Source organism: Notolabrus celidotus, chromosome 6 (assembly GCF_009762535.1).
Source record: "Notolabrus celidotus isolate fNotCel1 chromosome 6, fNotCel1.pri, whole genome shotgun sequence".
Taxonomy (NCBI): domain Eukaryota; kingdom Metazoa; phylum Chordata; class Actinopteri; order Labriformes; family Labridae; genus Notolabrus; species Notolabrus celidotus.
The window spans coordinates 21,921,686-21,939,726 of record NC_048277.1 but is presented as its reverse complement, the minus strand read 5'-3'; the positions used below and the strand labels follow the sequence as shown (position 1 = coordinate 21,939,726).

General features: G+C 39.5%; 3 protein-coding genes across 5 annotated transcripts in view; 1 reads left to right on the top strand and 2 right to left on the bottom strand.

The window, feature by feature from the left end:
* Positions 1–1,412, bottom strand: part of roraa (RAR-related orphan receptor A, paralog a) — a 280,549-nt gene extending 279,137 nt beyond the window's left edge. The window contains 1 exon segment of the mRNA XM_034685220.1: positions 1,231–1,412. The gene's annotated coding sequence lies outside the window, so the exon portion shown is untranslated.
* Positions 1,413–12,019: 10,607 nt separating this feature from the next.
* On the bottom strand, positions 12,020–14,205 carry c2cd4a (C2 calcium dependent domain containing 4A). Its single transcript, XM_034685221.1, has 3 exons — positions 14,172–14,205; positions 13,507–13,619; positions 12,020–13,400 (listed from the first exon to the last, which is right to left on the bottom strand). Exon 3 carries the CDS (start codon positions 13,371–13,373, stop codon positions 12,027–12,029), a length of 1,347 nt encoding a protein of 448 aa, XP_034541112.1. The 5' UTR covers positions 13,374–13,400; positions 13,507–13,619; positions 14,172–14,205; the 3' UTR covers positions 12,020–12,026.
* A 2,004-nt stretch (positions 14,206–16,209) lies between these two features.
* tln2b (talin 2b) overlaps positions 16,210–18,041 on the top strand; it is a 109,565-nt gene continuing 107,733 nt past the window's right edge. For 2 of the 3 annotated variants that reach the window (XM_034685219.1, XM_034685217.1), the window contains exon 1: positions 16,211–16,334. The gene's annotated coding sequence lies outside the window, so the exon portion shown is untranslated. Of the gene's footprint in view, positions 16,335–18,041 lie in introns of all 3 variants that reach the window. The other variant, XM_034685218.1, reaches the window with a different exon arrangement.

The window sequence follows — 18,041 nt, the reverse complement described above, 5'->3', positions numbered from 1 at the left end:
TTCAATAAACAAAGGGGAAGTTGATAAAAGGAACTTTCATATTCTCTGAGCAACAAAAACTGCAGACAGCTAATGATATGGAACTGATTTCTTATTAAGAGACTATGTATGTACAGAGTTTTGTCTTGCATCCCTGACCTCATCACTCCCCGTAAGCATACCCTCAGCACATAACACGAGCTGCTTTCATGCAGATATTTCTATGTATGGGACATGAAACTAAAATAAGCACTTATTAGTCATCCTATTGAGGTGGCACATTCATTACAAAGAAATACTCTGATTTCTCAAGACAGAACACTGAATCCATTGATGTAAACGTGTCCACATTTGACAATGCAAACATTGAATATGCTCAACAGAATACGTATTTTGGTATCTGGCTTGATCAAGATCCATCTTTTAGGTCACATGTTTCAAATTGAATTTGGTAGCTAAGGCCTCAACTTGTTTTGTTTTTAACAAGTCCTGCCACACAGAGAGAAAGATAAATTATTGTCCAGGTCAGGCTGTCAGTGGTGACGCACTAAATGCACTCAACTGCTCTTGCAATTAATTTGTTTGTATTGGTATATAAACAGTAATTTAATATTGTAAATAACTGATAACTACATTTCAACCACCACAGAGTAAGAATGACCAAAGTTTGAAATGTATGACCAAAAATCTATAAATTAAAAAAGTTTCCCATGACCATGTTGCACCTCTTGAGGCTGTATGTTTCCTGTGCTGTTAGTCCCTTTTTTCCTCCCGTCCTTTATAGCTCTGCCAGGTGTGCTACATCTGATTGCTTAATTAGATGCACCTGGCCTCCAAATAAAGTGCCTAAAACCTACTGTGCCAGTATCAGTGAATAACTGTGCTGCATTGTGGTTTGTAGTCTCTCTCTAGTGATTTTCTTATTTTCTGGAGTATGACAATGACAATTTATCTTAACTTGATTTTAATTTTAAACAGATGCTAAAGGTTTTTCACGAATTAATGATGTAAAACCACTGAATAAAACAAGATTAGTTTAGGTCTGATATGTAAGTGAAATACTCCTTAGTCCATACTAAAAGAATCAAGTAGAAACACCCCGAAAAAAATGACCTAAATGAAAGTTACCACACAAGTATCTGTGGATTTACTGACACACAGCAAAACGATTCCAAAAAGTACAGTAAAGGAGATTAATATTGTGGAAACAGGACAAAAGTAGCTTAATTCTAAATCAATATGCTTACTTACAGTATAAATTCAGCTCAATTTGAAGGTCCCCTCCATCTGTGGCATGGACATGTCCTTCAGCATGTTGGCTTTCTTTAGGCTACCTTCAACAGTCTGTGGTTGTAGCAACAGATTATCCACTTCACACCAAAGAACAAAACAAAAATGTTTATAAATCTAAGCCTAGAAACTGTAAAAAAAAATAATGAATAATAATATATCATAATCTGCATTCATCATGTGCTCCTCAGATGGTAGAAAGTAGGAAGTAGGATAGTTAGTTCTGACTTTGGTGTGTTCAGGTGCTTGTAATAAAGTCGGCATGTTGTGACAACAACAATAAACAACATGGGCGCTATGAAGAAGATGTTTGGAACTTAATTGTTAAGACAGTAAAGCTGATGTGCAATACGTGAATTGTAAAAAAAAAAAAAAAAGTGTCTATTACCAAAACAATGTTTGCCCGCCGCGTTGATAACGGATATGACGCCAAATCACCAAATTATTTCCATAATTGTAAAAAAATGTATCTTGCCCTAGTTGTTGTTCCATTTTCCAAGTCTGAAACTTATTTACCGATGTATCCAACACAACTTGAATGCAGCAGTAAGAAACCAAGCAATTGGGTCTAAGCGCCTCAGGTACAGAGGCTACAGTCCTCGTCGCAGGGGTCGTAGGTTCGATTCCCGGCCGGTCTACCATTTCCTGCATGTCTTCCCCCTCTCTCTACTCCCCACATTTCCTGTCTCTCTTCAGCTGTCCTATACAATAAAGGCAAAAAAGCTTAAAAAATATAACTTTAAAAAAAAAAAAAAGAAACCAAGCAATTAAATTGCACAAGCGGAGAAAAAGTTCAACCTCATCATCACAGTCTCAATAAATGGTAATTATTATAATCATCAACACAGGTCGATATTGCGATCTGCTTACACGTTGACACTCTTAATTGAAAAACTTTTTTTTTTTTTTTAAATCAGAAATTCCTAGAGGAGGAGGAGCTGAAAGGCTGCAAGCTCCGCCCCCTTCCGCTGTTATTACCGTATTACCGTGGCGTTTTCCTCCAGGTGGCCACGATTACCAGATTCGTACACATAAAGCTAACTTTTGGTGAACAGTACATCCTCAGAAACTTATCTTAAGGATTAAGTTGGTCTAGTGAAGTCTATGTGTCCTGAATCATGACACAAAGAACGATGAGCAAGAGCCGACGTCCTCAAAAAACTATCTTAACTAATAGGTAAGTCTACTACTCCTGGGTCTTGTGTGCAAACCTACAGTAACACCTGATTAGACGCCCTACGAACAATGCATACAAAAATAGTTTCTCATGAATGAGTGCATGATAAAAAAAAAAATCCTTCTTGAAATGCAAAACAGGCTGCAATAGTCCACATTGTAGAGCTTGCATTTCCAGCTAAGCTCATGAGGGATTGTAGGTGCTTAAAGGGACTGCACTGCAGAACATGCAACATCTCAAGTATGCTGAATGTACATGTTGCATTTACAGCTGTTTATTTTATTAATTCATTTTTTTTATTTAAGTTTTTATTCAGGACAAGATTGAAACATGTTTTGCAGCAAGTCAAAGTAACAAACATTTTCCAGAAAGTAAAGAGATACATAAAAGAGGTATATGACAGTTGTCTAAACATTCTTATAAAATGAGGTGATAATAGGGGTGAGAGAAGAGAAATAAATATGTTGTAAAAGAAAATGAAAAGCTTGGCAATGCCTTGTGAATAAAAGTAGTGTGCCGGGATTGATAAGCAAATAGGATCGTTGATGTATACATACATGTATATACCCTCGCCTACATGAAAATAATTAAAAACAGTGACCCAGCACTTGGTACATTGGTAATTATTGTGGTGATGACAAGTTAATTGTTGATGATGATAATGGAAGGTCTTAAATTGTTTGGTTGCTTCATTGTAGATGTTCTTTATTTTACAAAAAAATAAAATAAAATCCTTATTTACTTTTGTGCATTGCCTTTACACTGCTTGGCAATACCTGCATCCAAATGGACATGAAGCACTTTGTTACTCGTATTGATTTTGTTCCCTCTTGTCTAGATCTTTGCTTGTGTTGTTCTTGTTCATCGTATGTACGTCGCTTTGGATAAAAGCGTCTGCTAAATGACATTGTAACATTGTAACATTGTAACATATACCTGCACATGTACAAGCACGTACCCATTCAGGCTAACCCATAGATCAGTAAAAGAATGTAAGTAAGCTTAAAGTAAATAAACTCTCACGTAAACAAGTACCCAAGCTTACATATTTAAATCTTCACATACTGAGAAAGAAAGAAAAAAAAGAGGATTTTTTTGAAAAATGTGTAAAAGTGATCAGTGAACAGATTTATTAGAATCAGCATTGTCTATTTTATTATTTTTAGTTACTCATTATTCCTTTACTTTCAGTTCACAGTAAACTGCAGTGGTTCTTGTGCTTTATCTCTTCTGGTAATATAGAAAAATGATATTTTGTGTGTGTGTAATTAGAGGAAGCAAATATCTTTCTAAGAGATCTTTCATTTCAATAGTTTGCACTTCCCACAACTAAAAACTGCACAGTATAGGTGTGTGCTTCACAGTCAATAAAGATGACATTAATTGGGTGAAAATGATAGGAGTTATGCAGTTTTGACAGCATTTATCAGTCCAAGATATTATTTGTTAAAGTAATTCATCTCCAGATATGAAAAGCTGAAATCTATTCATAGACTGTACTTGATTTTATAGTTTCACATTTGACAATGATCTAAGATAGTTTTATCTATTGTGAAAATACATGTCAAATGATAATTAAAGCACTGCAATTTAATAGTACTCAAACTAGACAGAGGCAAAAACTTCTCTTTCAAAATAACACATCTACTTTAAAAAAGGACCCATTATTTTAGATGTGTTTTGCAGAATAGAGAATTCAGTTTTGAAGGTTGTTAACTTTATTAGTCCTTCGGGGTAAGACATAATTTTGACACTTTATGACAAGTATACACAAAGATCCCTAATTGAAACAGAATTTGGATTGTGGTGAAAAAGCAGCGCTCACAAGCTCTCAGCTTTCATTTATATAACCTTCCCCAAGACACCTCAGTCTGTGCAGTTTTAACATCAACAAACTGAGGCAACACATTGCTTACAACCTAAGTTAAGACATTTATTAACGCAGTATTGCTGTTTCAAAAGCAAACTATTCTTCCACATCCGATTTATTTCAGCTGCGGTCTCTACCTCTGACTGCCATGGAGAATTAAACTTATGTTAAGTGCAGTCTCAGAGCTTCAAGAGTGAATGCTTCAACTCAGCCATCTTTCCCAGGGCAAAGTCTTTCCTTGTGCAACATGACACTGCAGTCTGCTGGAGTCTGTATCAGTTGGTTTCCAGGTAAACCAAACAAAGACCCATCACCTAGCTTCTATGTTTACCCTCTGTTAAATAACATGTCTACAGGCTGTGGCCCATTTGTTATCTACAGTCCCTGATGTGTTTTTATATTTACAGCCCTGTTATGAATCATATGACGATAGCGTGTCCATGTTACAAGGGGAATTGATTTTCATGGTCTGTGTGCTTCAGATTGCATATTACTGAAGATGTGAAAACAAGACAAACCTACAATTAGGGCAGTGTTATACAATGCACACTTTAGTGTTTCCTCTCCGTATAATGACAGACATCTGCTCAACATACGTAGACATAAATAAACAAACATAACTTTAAAAAAACAGCCTTACAAATACTGAAACCCTCTCCTTCAGTCACAGCCGTGGAGCGCAATACGCCCAGTGTCTTTAGCTCATCCTAAACCCGTTTCACTGATATATTTTTTGGTCTTTTTGCCTTTATTTTATAGGACAGCTGAAGAGAGATAGGAAATGTGGGGAGTAGAGAGTGGGGGAAGACATGCAGGAAATGGTCGACCGGCCGGGAATCGGACCTGCGACCCCTGCAACGAGGACTGAAGCCTCTGTATGTGGGGCGCTTAGACCACTAGGCCACCAGCGCCCCAAAGTGATATAGCACTTGGACTCATTATCAAGATTTACTGGAAATTTTATCCATCAAAATACACGTCTCTCTTTGCCCTTAAATTACATCTGTATACTGTTTGTGGAACAGTATACAGATGTACTGACTGATTGTCTCAGCTTTAATCGACACCCCCTGAGTAAACAATCAGCTCAACAGTCCACAACTTTTAGAATATGTTTAAGTCAAGGACAAACAAAGTCGAGGAAATCAGGACTGTGAAACTCCTCTGTGGTTTGGATGCTGGTTGTGTAAGTGGATCATTGTAAGTAGGACAGCTAAAATGACATAGTAAGGCCTAGATGTGTCTCATTACCTCTCCCTCTCAGGGAACCTGGTCAAGCACCAGACCACATGAGCAGACAAAGGATACAGGCTGAGGACAATAACCATATCAAAGAGCTCAGACGAGGTTTCATCCATTTGAAATAATGTGACACTGTTTTCAAAAATCATGGAAACCCTATAATTAAATATAACTGTGGACAACAGTTAAATTACTTCCTTGGTTAAATGAATAGAGACACACTCGAGAAAGACATTGTACGTATCAAACCATTTGTTTTACCTTCCTAAAAATAGAATTATATGTTTATGCATGCATGTCTCAGATCATCATGGAACATTCTTTAATTTTGCCCCTCACCTCATCTCATATGCACAGGGAGGATCTATTAATGGCTGTCTTTGGATTCAAGAAGCAACATGACGCTGAGATGCACCTGAACCAAACAGACAGGGACAGCCTCTATCAACCCATGTGTCGAAATAAAAGCATCTTCGAGATGAAAGGCAGGATCTCCATGGTTTCCCCTGGAGCTGGGCCTGGTTGCCATGGGAGTGGAAGGCGCTATTGGAGGAGGAAAAACACAGAGAGAGGGTATCATCTTTCCATGTACAGAACCCAATCATGCATAGTTTATTTTGTCTTTAGTTTAATCATGATTGTCATTGATTAAAAGCAGCTGTTACAAAAACAGTTATTATGTTATTCATCTAATCAGCAGGATTGTGTTTGTCAAAACAGTCCAAAGTTGGTTATTCAAACAAATCCAGTTATTTTTGAATCACCCCCCACCCTCCATGAGGGTGACATGTCCTGTGGCAGACTGTTTGCCTAACTGTTTAATGGCTATTCAAATAACGTTGTGCAGGCCCTGTTCTGATTGTCCTAATGCATTTAACCATCCGAACAGCATGTGCCTGTCCAGGAGTGTGATCAGACCCTGGGGCCAACTGAGAAATTAACACAAACAAATGACGTCTTACACAAGGCCTCATGGTGAGTTATATTTAGCCTTCATTTTATAATGATGTGCAGTGGAGATACCCAATAACCAAACAGCCATGCTTGTGAGTAATTGCACACCCCAGAGGCAGAACAAACACCTTGGGTTCTGTTCATATAAGTCTGATCTGGTGTGAGGGAGTCCAACCCTACATCAGTGTGGTTGTTATGTACTAAACAGGTCACGGTTGGGCTCAGCTTCATACAGTTCTTAAGGTGATTGAGTGGGTGGTGTAACACGGGGCAGGTGTGCAGGCTAAGTGATGAGTCTGCTACGTGCAGATGCAGCATGGTTTGTTCTCCACCTTATCGTGAACTCTGAATGTCTATGCAGATAAGAGTATGTGAGGCAGATGTGTCAAGTTCATTTTGTACCGTTGTCAAATAGATGTTGGAACTGACGACACAAAGGCAGAGGAAGTGGATAGAGACACTAGAAATGATATATCTGGAAACATAAAATCACTCTCATTTACAGTTTAAGATAAAGCACACCTCATTGATCGACATACATGTACTCTTAGAAACAGAAGTATTCACATGTGACTTTTCCCTGCATATAACTCAATGAAACACTGCACACTGCAGTCAGCTTATTATTATTATTATTATTATTATTATTATTATTATTATTATTATTATTATTATTATTATTTTAACCTTTATTTTAACCTTTATTTAACCAGGAAATGCTCATTGAGATTAAAAATCTCTTTTCCAAGAGAGTCCTGGCCAAGATAGGCAGCAGCACAGTTACAGAGTTACAATTTTACAATAGACATAAATACAAATAGCAGATGCACACAACAGCTACACAACAGGTACCTCCAGAAAAACAGCATGTCACATTTAAACAAAACATTTGCAGACAGATGCTTCAGCCTCGTAGTCGTTTAAGGACCACTTAAAAGCATTCAAAGATATCATATCAGACAGTTTTACATCCTTTTGTAAGACATTCCAGGTCGAGGGAGCAGCAAACATGAAGGCCTTTTTCCCAAGTTCAGTCTTGACCCTCGGAACAGATAATATTAAAAGATCCTGAGATAGAAGATTATGACTTCCTGAGTTATTTTGTGCAATATATGCAAGGAGGTAAGAGGGAAGTAGTCCTAGGATGCATTAGTGCATCATCAGACATTGCCTTGTGTGAGTTCACTCAGATCTGGTTTCTAGATGTGTCATCGCACCATCCAATGACGCAGCTTAAATACAGCATACAACCTGCTCATAGCTTAATCTAATGTGGCGCAAAGTGAACAGCGAAGGCCGTGTTTATCAATTTGTAGAGTGGAGCTGTACACAGTGATGTCATTGCCTTGGGGAAGAAAAAAAACCCCACAATCCCTTGGAGCATCACTGCTGACATCATGGAATCTTTGGACCTCTTTTAATCAGCTAATTTCATTATGATTGCTTCATGTTATAAATATCAATCAAATCCAGCTTTTAAAAGGATTAATCTGTCTTATATGAAGTAAATACACAATATGAGATGAATATATGTATGCTGCCAGCTTTATTAACTATTAAGTGAGTCTGTTTATTAGACATTTGATGTTTGGAATAAGAATGCTCTGTACTGACAGCATCCTGCTTACGACATCTGAATGCCATTTCTGAAAGACATTTGATAGATTGCAGTCGGAGCTGAGTAACAAATTGCAAATCATTCCTATCACTCCCATTCCAAAATATTTATATCCTTAGAAGTAGGGCGAAAGGACCCTTTGCTGATAACATTGGTCAAACAATGACATTTTAAGGTGTACATAATGTGCTTGGGAACAATATTAAAGCCTGTTAAAACATAGGGCGAGATAAGAAAGCTGGTTTTGGGCGGGCTTATTTACATAGGGAGCTCTAAATCAGAGGAGTGAGATAGGGCTGTGAAAAGGGAGATGGTTTGGTTTGAAAACATTGATTTCCATTACAAGTACCAAAAAACACTTAGGAGGCTTCAAGGCAAACAGAGTTGGAGAAACTCTCAACATTTCTAGTATACCTGATAATTCTTAAATGCAGTTGTCATCAATTCCAGCTCATTACTTTGAAATTGTAAATGCGCATTAGCTGGGCGAAGGCATCCTGGTGAACAGTGGTAGCTAGGCAACTGTTTTCAGGCACTTGAAATTAAGCCAGTGCACTTCCCCTGGTGTGCGTTTACATTCATGATGCACAGCTTTTAGAGAGACAGATGTTTCCTACTGATAATATGAAATCACTTCAAGTGATCAGTAATGGAGTAAAAAACTATGTATTCATTACAAAGAGCTTCAACTAGTGTCTCAATTTCTGAGTGAAGCAGTGTCCCATCTTTATGTAGACTATACCCTTTATAAATGGCAAATATGATAAAGGTGTTTCAGATATTTTACACCAAACTGAGCATAGCTTGTCAATTTACGTTCCTTATGATGATGTATTTCTTCTTGGAACAGGCCAGAGAGAGATCACAAATCATGAGTTAGTCGTGGAGTTTGGTTCTGTAAGGCAGGGGTTCCTAAACTGTGGGTCAGGACTCCCTGAGGGGTCGCGGGACACAAATGGAGGGTCGCAAGATGTCTTCCAAATTTTTTAATTTTTTTTAAATAATCTAAATTTGCTTATTTTACCCAATATTGTAAAAATATTGACAACAATTGTAGTTACATTTGAAATAAAACCCTGCAAATAAGTACATTTCATTAGTTTTCTGCCTTTCTTTGTTGCCAGATGACTCCTAAAGTTAGGGTTAGGGTTAGCTAACAGTTAATTATGTAAGTAAACTAATTTTGAAGTTGAAGTTAATGAAGTATAAAGCAACATTTAATAACTTCAAGGGACAGTAGGGGTCACAAGTCTTTGGCACCTATATTTTGGGGGTCGCAGGCTGAAATGTTTGAGAACCCCTGCTGTAAGGCATAAAGGTGTTGCTTTAAAATGATACTTAATGCCTTTGCTGGTTGGACTTACCCTTGGTGCAGCATGAGGTCAACACTGAACTAAAGACTTTCCAGGAAATGGCTGTCTTCCCGGAGGTTCAAGTACCTGTGTTGTTTGATCTGAAATTTGATATGAAGTGTTTAATAAGCTTTTATTTTATCTTTTATATCCTGTATTTATTTATAGATAACATCTTTGTATGAGCAACACCAGCTTGTAGGGAGGCCCTAATGATGCTGTAACCAAGGGCTATATAAAACCATTGAATGAAGATAGACCTGTGGAAATTCCCCCTGAATCCTATCAGTGGTTGACCAGCTCTGGGAACCATAGGTAATTCTCATTTATTACAGGGTATTTCACAGCTGAGTCAACAACTCGATACAAAAGTGTCCGATGGTATCAGCCTCTTCAGTGGATCTGAAAACACATTCTGCACAGAGAGATGTTATTGATAAATTTCACTTGTTCAGATGTTTCTCCTACAGACACAAGATTCCCTGCTAACACAAAAGTGTGTGTTTTTGGAAACATATTCTAGAAACACTAAACCCTTATTGCCATTGAAGCAATTGAGAAGGGATTGCAGCTCTTTATGGTTACGCTGAATCTGTAGTTCAGACGCAAAGTGGATCATGAGCTATATTTGTCCAAAGGCTTTTCTCACTGACACAATCCAAATTGTAACATCTAGTAAAATATTAGCTTTATAAAACATGCGCCATTATAGACATTGAGCTCTAAAACCATTCTCACAGGAGGGTATTATTATAGCTTTGGCTGCAATAGCTATTTATATGTGTTTCTTAATGCTTCTCATCTCTCACATTACCATATGTTGTTTTGTCACATACTGTACAACCAGCGGTTGTCAGTCCCCCGTCAGAGCTTCTCTGAGCCCTGTGAAACCTATTAATCTTTAACTAGGAGCTATAGTGGCAGGCAGTGCTTTTAAGCCTGATCTTTATTGCTGAAAGCAGCAGGATATACTTGACTGGAGTCCACATTTAGAGCTGCTCCTCTGTTCAGCTGGGTAAACATGTATGTATATTGCATTGAGAGATGCTGTTTTCCTGCCTTGAACATAAAAAGAGCATGCTTTGCTCTACAGTTGTTTGAAAAGTGTGTTTGAGATCATTCTCCTACTGCTTGGGAGATAAACAGTGTAGTATTATGCTGGAATCATGCAGTTGGATTCTTAATTTTTAAGTCTTTCAGTTAATTTAATCAGTCCTGTCCTTGCATCTTTGCACTGGTTGCCTGTTAACTTTAGGATCCAGTTCAAGGTTTTGTTAATTGTTTTTAAGTGTTTAAATGGTCTGGCACCGTCTTATTTATCAGATCTTGTACAGCCTCACAGTACTTCCAGAGCACTTAGGTCATCAGACCAGCTGCTCCTGGTAGTACCTCGGTCCAGACTCTCTACTCGTGGGGACAGAGCCTTCTCAGTGGCGGCCCCAAAGCTGTCGAACAGCCTACCTTTCCAGGTTAGAGCTGCACAATCTGTTGAGCACTTTAAAACACTACTGAAAACCCATATTTTCTCCTTGGCATTCAGTCCCAGCTGCAAGAATCCTTGGCTTTTTACTTTTTTACCTTTTTATTTCCTAAATTGAGCTCTTACTATTCTTTTATTGTTTTTATTTATTATTATATTTGTGTATGATTATATTGTATTTTAATAACTGTACAGCACTTTGGTCAACTGTAGTTGTTTTTAAACGTGCTTTATAAATAAAGCTTGACTTGACTTAATTTAATGTCAAATTCTACATCTGATTGAGTTGAGGGGAGCACTGAGTTGTGCCCAAGTGTTTTGTTAAGTTAGGCAAAGCGCTCTTTAAAAAATGAAAGTCTAAGTGCAGAAGTAACAAAGATGAATACTCTGTTATGGATATAGAAGGTTTTATAGAGACATATTACAAAGCACTCTCTAGTTTTATTTTAAAAAAGTACATTTCTGTCATCTTGGATGACTGCCATTCTGTTAGAGCTTGAGTTGTTGTTCAGTATTCTCGTAATACAACAAATGTTTTCTGTATCAAAGTGCAGAGAAAAGCGGATAAGGCTCTTTTGTAAAAAAAATTATGCATACTCAGCGGTGAAAATTCCCCTCTAAGGTTACCTGTTTCCAGTGATATTTTTAATCATCGGAAAGGTCAGGAAGAAAACAACAGGCTTAGGAGAAACATGAGACGGCTGTCGTGTCAGGCCTGCTGATGCTGCAGCTACATTAACACACCAAGGAATAAAAGTCTATAAATAAGAGTATTTTTAACAAAATTCTATAGGTTTTTAAGTAGTTAGAAGGTGGAGATTCACTTTTGATGTGCGTTTTTTCTGAATGTATCTTCCTCCTGAGCACTAAATGATGCTGATTAAGTCCTCAAACTGTGCAGACACAATTTATGATACAAAAATGAAACTTATTAGCATATTTGTGATGTATTAAAGACAGACAACTTTACGGAGTTCCATAATTTAATCATTATAAAATCTAGATGTACAATACAAAAATGAAAATAAATAATTCAATACATAAATAATCTGTGAAAAAGTACTTTATAATGTCACAATGCTAGAAAGAGGCAAATCACAGTCACCCAGGAGATAGTCTCTCTTCAGTGTGGACATTTTGTTCACCACTTTAAAGCGAAGGGAGCGCTGGACGAGGTCTTCCTCAGAGATGCCATCAAAGAAGAAATCTTCGTTGAAGATTGGGTTGCGACTCTTTCTGATGACGGTGCTGCGTTGTTTCTGGATCTTACCAGGAACCAGAGAGAGGCTAATGCTGCAGTTGATGATCTTAGGATCTACGGAGAGAGGATAGAGGCCCTCGGCGCTGATCAGTCGAACCCGCAGTCTGTGGTTCTCCGGGCAGTACTCTGCTGACAGTCTCAGGCTGCCGTCTTTCCCTATGGGCACCATTCTCTCCTTCATTACCCTTTCTCTGTGCAGAGTCAAGTCTACAGGGAAGATGGTGGGCGGCGCCAGGCTGTAGCTGTTAGGCAGGCCTTCGACTAAGCCCTCAGACGCCCTTCTCATGACATTGGGGCTATTGTCTGTGGAGCTGCCTTCATCTGTGGACAGGGAATTGTTCCTGGACACCATTGCTTTCCTCATGTTCCTTGACAACAGCAGTTCATGGCTCAGTGCTTTGAAGAGGGAAGACTTGCCGGGGCACCTGGTCAGCAGCGGTGAGCTGAAAGGCGAGGATTCAGTGGAGGAAGTGGTGTCGCTGTCCAGAGTGGCCTGCCAGTTCAGAGTGTATCCTCTCGGGGAAAGCCTAGAGGTCAGGGAGTTAAGGCTGAAGGATGAAGGAGAGGAAGAGGGTGAGGTGGAGGGTGAGACTTTAGTGCACATGCTGGATCGACTCCTGGGCAGCAGCAGGGGAGAGGAGCCCGGGTCAGAGTGGAAGAGTGACTCCTTCCTCCTGGTGTGGGGGCTCTCCAGTAAGGTGCAGAAGCCGTAGCAGGTCTGAGCTTTGGGCAGGTGTGGAAGAGACAAGGCAGCTTGGCTCTGAGGGTCTGCGTTGGTGGTCTCCTCGTCACTGCAGCCATCGTAGGGGCTTTCATCCACACTCTCCACTTGAATGATGTGTGGGTTGATGGGCTCATAATGTGTCACCTCTATTTCAGGGCTCACCCTCTCGCAGGGAAACCCCTTGATGACACGCGCAGCTCGACTCTGCTCTGTAGTCTTCATCTCCTGCAGGGACGGGATGGTCGGGGGGATGCAGAACTCTGGGATGTTATCAGGGGTGATGACGTTAGGACAGAGAGAAATCCTTTTGGTTTTGTCAGCTTTGTCTCCAAACATGATGTGACTGATCTTAAAGCTGAGTTCAGCTGATGGAATAGGCAGGTTAGATCTCTCCACAGACACACGGATCTTCTCCATCACCCACATGGGTCCTCGGGTAGGAATAAGGAAGCTCTGTAGAATCAAATGGATGTGATTTAAATGTCTTTCTTTTTTAAAAGCGGTTAAATTAAACCCACAAAGTCATTATATCTACAGCATAAACTTTTCATCTCCTTACCTTATATTCTGAAGATCTGGATAATCCACAATGTTTTGTCCTGACCAGGAGAGAAAAAGTTCAGGCTGTTGGGAGCAAAGTGCGCAGCTCTCTTGGCAGCAGATGGAGGTTCCCTGTTGACAAGACCAGCACATCTGTGGCTGTTTGAGAGACGTAGACAGTTTAAATCAAGCAGAAAACCAGTGAATCTAACACCCGCCCCCTGTGCTACTCAAACAGGATCCTCCCTCTCTCCTTGGCCGCTAGTTCCCATGGAAATATCCAAACCACAACAGAGGTCCAAGCCTTAATAGTAGCCAGTTTAAAATGATAAATTACTACTTGTTTTTAGATAAACAAGCCTTTATGGGCCTTTTTATTTTGCAGTCATTTTAATCCGATGGTGTGTTTATGACCTGGTTTTGTCCACCTAAACAAGGCACTGTAGCACAATAAGAATTCTGAACACTTTTACAACATTTGAACTGCTGTTATGGAGAGATAACTCTATTTTTTTAAGCACTACACATTAATCAGACCTCTACCTAAAAACGGTGTCACAACTTAAATCTTAAAGGCCCTTTTGGTATAATGTGGAAAGTCTTACTTGATGAACCCTCTAGTTAAGATATATTAAGTGTACTATTCTGTTCTGCTTATTCCAATACTTGATGTTATATCATTACCCATTTTAAAAGATTAAGATAAAATAGTGTGATATGGACATCATTTTTCCCTGCATCTGAAGATTCTCGACTAAACTGCCTCAGTATAAAGCCATGTCTCCAAATGCAACCTAGTAGATTTCTTTCTTGGCCGTAAGAGGAACAGGGGTGTGGACAATCTTATTTCCTCTGAAGTTTTAATTATGTATTAATTAATTAATGAAGAACAGAACTGTTGGCAGGGAAGATGATACGAAAGAAAGTCAATATCAGCATTTATCAGGACAATAACAACACTGGTTTGTTAACATGCACACTGAACTCTGTGCCTTAAAGGCCTAAACCTCTATTTTGTACACTGTCATGTCAATACTACCCTCTTGTGGTGGAATATGTAACAGCTTTATTATGAATTATCACGAAAATGCATGATATGAAGCTGAAACTGTGATCGATCTGTGGTGGAAAACATCATTTTGTTAACTTAGTGGTGTCATTCTTAAAATAATGGTACTCACTGACAGAGTTGTACTTAATAAAACATATAGCCAGTTATAGATCTGCATTTTTAATATGTTTTCACTATGATTTGAACTCATAAAAGAAAGTCTCTTTAGTTTTACTTCCCTTAGCTTTCTTTAGCTCTCCATTAAAGAACGGTAACGCAGTGGAGTGATCGTGTTGAAGTGCTCCACCCTGTCCTGGCCAAGGTTCAAGTGGAGTAACTTTGTTGCCATGTGTCACCAGGCACTTAAGGACATAATGATATCATCGCCAACATTATCCTGGGAAAGAGCTCTAAATGGGGGGGAACTTCTCAGAAATGTTTTCTAAAATGTTCAAGTCACATCAGCTATTCGGGCGTACCTTTCATACACTATGTACCCAACACGCTACTTAGAAGAAATGATCTTGAGGTGGACAAGTGAAAGGATGGAAGGGAGGGATTCTATGAAAAAGAATGAAGTAACTTTATTTATCTGAAAGAGTGGCTGATCAGACATCACACATATTCAGGCAGACATTTCATCTGTGGATCTATGTCGTCTCCTGTGTTTTGCATTAAGCATAGAAATCATGAGAACAGATTTGCCAAATTTGACACAACATTGAGAGGAGAAAATTGTTATTGTTGTCTTGAACAAACAATTGAGAAAATAGTAAGTTCAGATGAAGGGAGGTACAAAAATATTTTGACATGAACAATTTTCTCATAATACTGTAAGATAATAGATATATAGATAGGTGAGTTAAACAAATAAGTATTAATATTGTGTAATAATGTGGTAATTAAACATCTTAAATGTCTTATTTTCAATCATCTGGACTAAGCTTTATGTAGATATCCATAAGGGGGCAGTATATGCTCACGTTGAAAATCACCAGTACACCCCTAGAGATGATAAACCGAGATTTTAGTCTGATCTGAGAAATAAAATGCTCTTTCTTGAAACAACTATCTCCACAGCAAGCAAGTCCAACCAAAATGACCTTATCAACACGGTTTCTGCATTTTAATGCTATAAAACGTCCTCCACAACAGCCGTGCAACCTTTAAAAAATCATTGCAGGATATAGCTATATGTTCTTCTCTAGATGCCAATACTTTGACAACAGACTGCATGATGTAGTGTAATATTTTCAGCTGTAGACAGGATGCCAGTTGTAACATAATCTTCCATGTGTTATTGATTCTATGTCAAAGTGGAATAAACCACAGGGATATGGAGAGTCCTCTAGTGATGGTTGATCTGCTGACACGCTGTCGGCAGGTGTACTTTACTGCACAAATTCAAAGCCTTTTCAAAATAAGACAGGATCACTCATTCAAAGATCTCGTGTGAGGAATTTGACACAAGCATAAATCGAATGAAGGGTCTATTTTAACTCGCGGGATTGCTTCCCTTTGAGAGATTTTCTACTCCTTGATCTGGCTACATGTATGACTACGAAAAACCATGGGAGAGTGTGACGCCGCTTCCTTTTTCGGCGCATAGATATGCAGTCGCTCTTTTTTTTTTTCCCTCCCATCTCTCTCCACTGTACGATAAACGAGGAGGGGCTTGATGCCGTGGAGGAGGCAGGCAGGCAGGCAGGCAGGCTGAGCTGACCCGCTTGTGGTGTGTGTCTCCTAGCCTACATCCAAAAGCCAGGTCGTATGCATTAACGAGTGACAGTCATCAGGTAGGATTTCACTTTCATTTCTTAAACGCTGTGTGCTTTTCAAACCCTGGCGCTCATTTTAAAAGGTGCTGTTCCTCCTAAAAAACGGGCTCACTTCAGGGAGGCGGACCGCTCGATGTTGGCTCAGCAGAAGCGCTGAAACATTTCATATTAACATCCTGCCTGTAGACGACCTTTTCACATCATGTGAGATATTTTTACCACTTCACGTTCTTCCTTGCTTCTTTGTGGATTTAACCATCAGTCGGTTTTTTTGCTTCATCCGGGGCGTATTTAGGAGCCTGTCAAATATATGCCTTCGCCCCAAATGTCACCTCAGTGCTTTTGACATTGAGAGATAAGAGAATATTTCATTGACCTACTTGTTCGGCGGTGTTGCTGCTTATGAAATTTTGAGGTTTGCTGGATTTTTGGCTAAAAAAAATGTGTAAAATTGAGAACTAATACTGTCCAGCCCCAGCATCTTTGCTCTGGGAGGAAATGTGCTGTACAGTAACTTGGACTTGACCTGAATGTTATCCTGATGGGCTCGACATCAAAGCTACATGTAGTGCGTGTGCAGGGATGCAACCACTGATGATGTACAGTGGGCAGAAAAGGCAGGCGATAGGGTGTAATGGTCAGTTTGGTCGAGTTTGCTTTTAGAAGGCTGATGCTTTAAAGTCTTGCAATCCTTCAAAAACCTTTTTGAGTGTCCATCATATTTTTATTTGTATATTCTGGACTTCACACCTGCCTGCTTACAGAGGTCAGAGCACATGCTCACCTGGATGTACTACCACCCCACCCACCCACCCACACACACACACACACACACACACACACCCACACACACACACACACACACACACACACACACACACACACACACACACTCACTCACTCACACACACAAGTAAGGAGCATGCCCTTGACTTTTCATACAGATGTGTGAATGTGTACTACACTTGTGAGGGTATATTTTATGAGCTGTAACCTGGGATTGTTTCAAACAGGTATACGGGGCATTAAATGTTACAGCCAACACAGGGGCTATAAGGGGGGAAGGGGGCACACAGCATCCCCCTATATGCCATTCCATGGTTCTAATGTAGTTTGTGGAACGAATGCATGGGTGGACTGACTCGACTACATTACATTCACCTCACCCTCTTGTAACATCCTCATCTACTGTTCAAGCTCTCAACTGCAACTGTTTGAAAAAAAAATCCGCCCCACCCTCCTACAGTAGAGCAGCTGAGTGTTTTCCATGAGAGGCATCTTGGATATTAAGGGTCAATTCAAGGATACTTGTGGCGTGAAAGGGGTTTCAGACTGATGACATGTTTTCCCTGAGTGATGTAACTAAAAAAAAGTCGAGCTGTATCAGCACGATGCAGACAGCTGTGATTCTGGATGGCTTTATACAGTAAGACACATGTGAGGGAGGGCGCTTTGGGCTCGAGTCCAACTGGGAGTACTCACACTAAAAATGTACTCCCTCGTGGTACTGTAAGGCACCAGTGAGTGAAGGATAAAAGCATCCTTCAATTACACTGTAGGAAACCGTATGTGTTCTCACTGGCAGCGGCAATGTTGCATCTTGTTTGGTCTTACTTCCATTAAGGATCTTTAAGTCTTACCTTGATGCATATAAAGTACAAACTTAACGCCTGATGGCTGCACAGTGGTTTGTTTTAGTCTGTCTTTCCGGGGAGGGTGATTCTA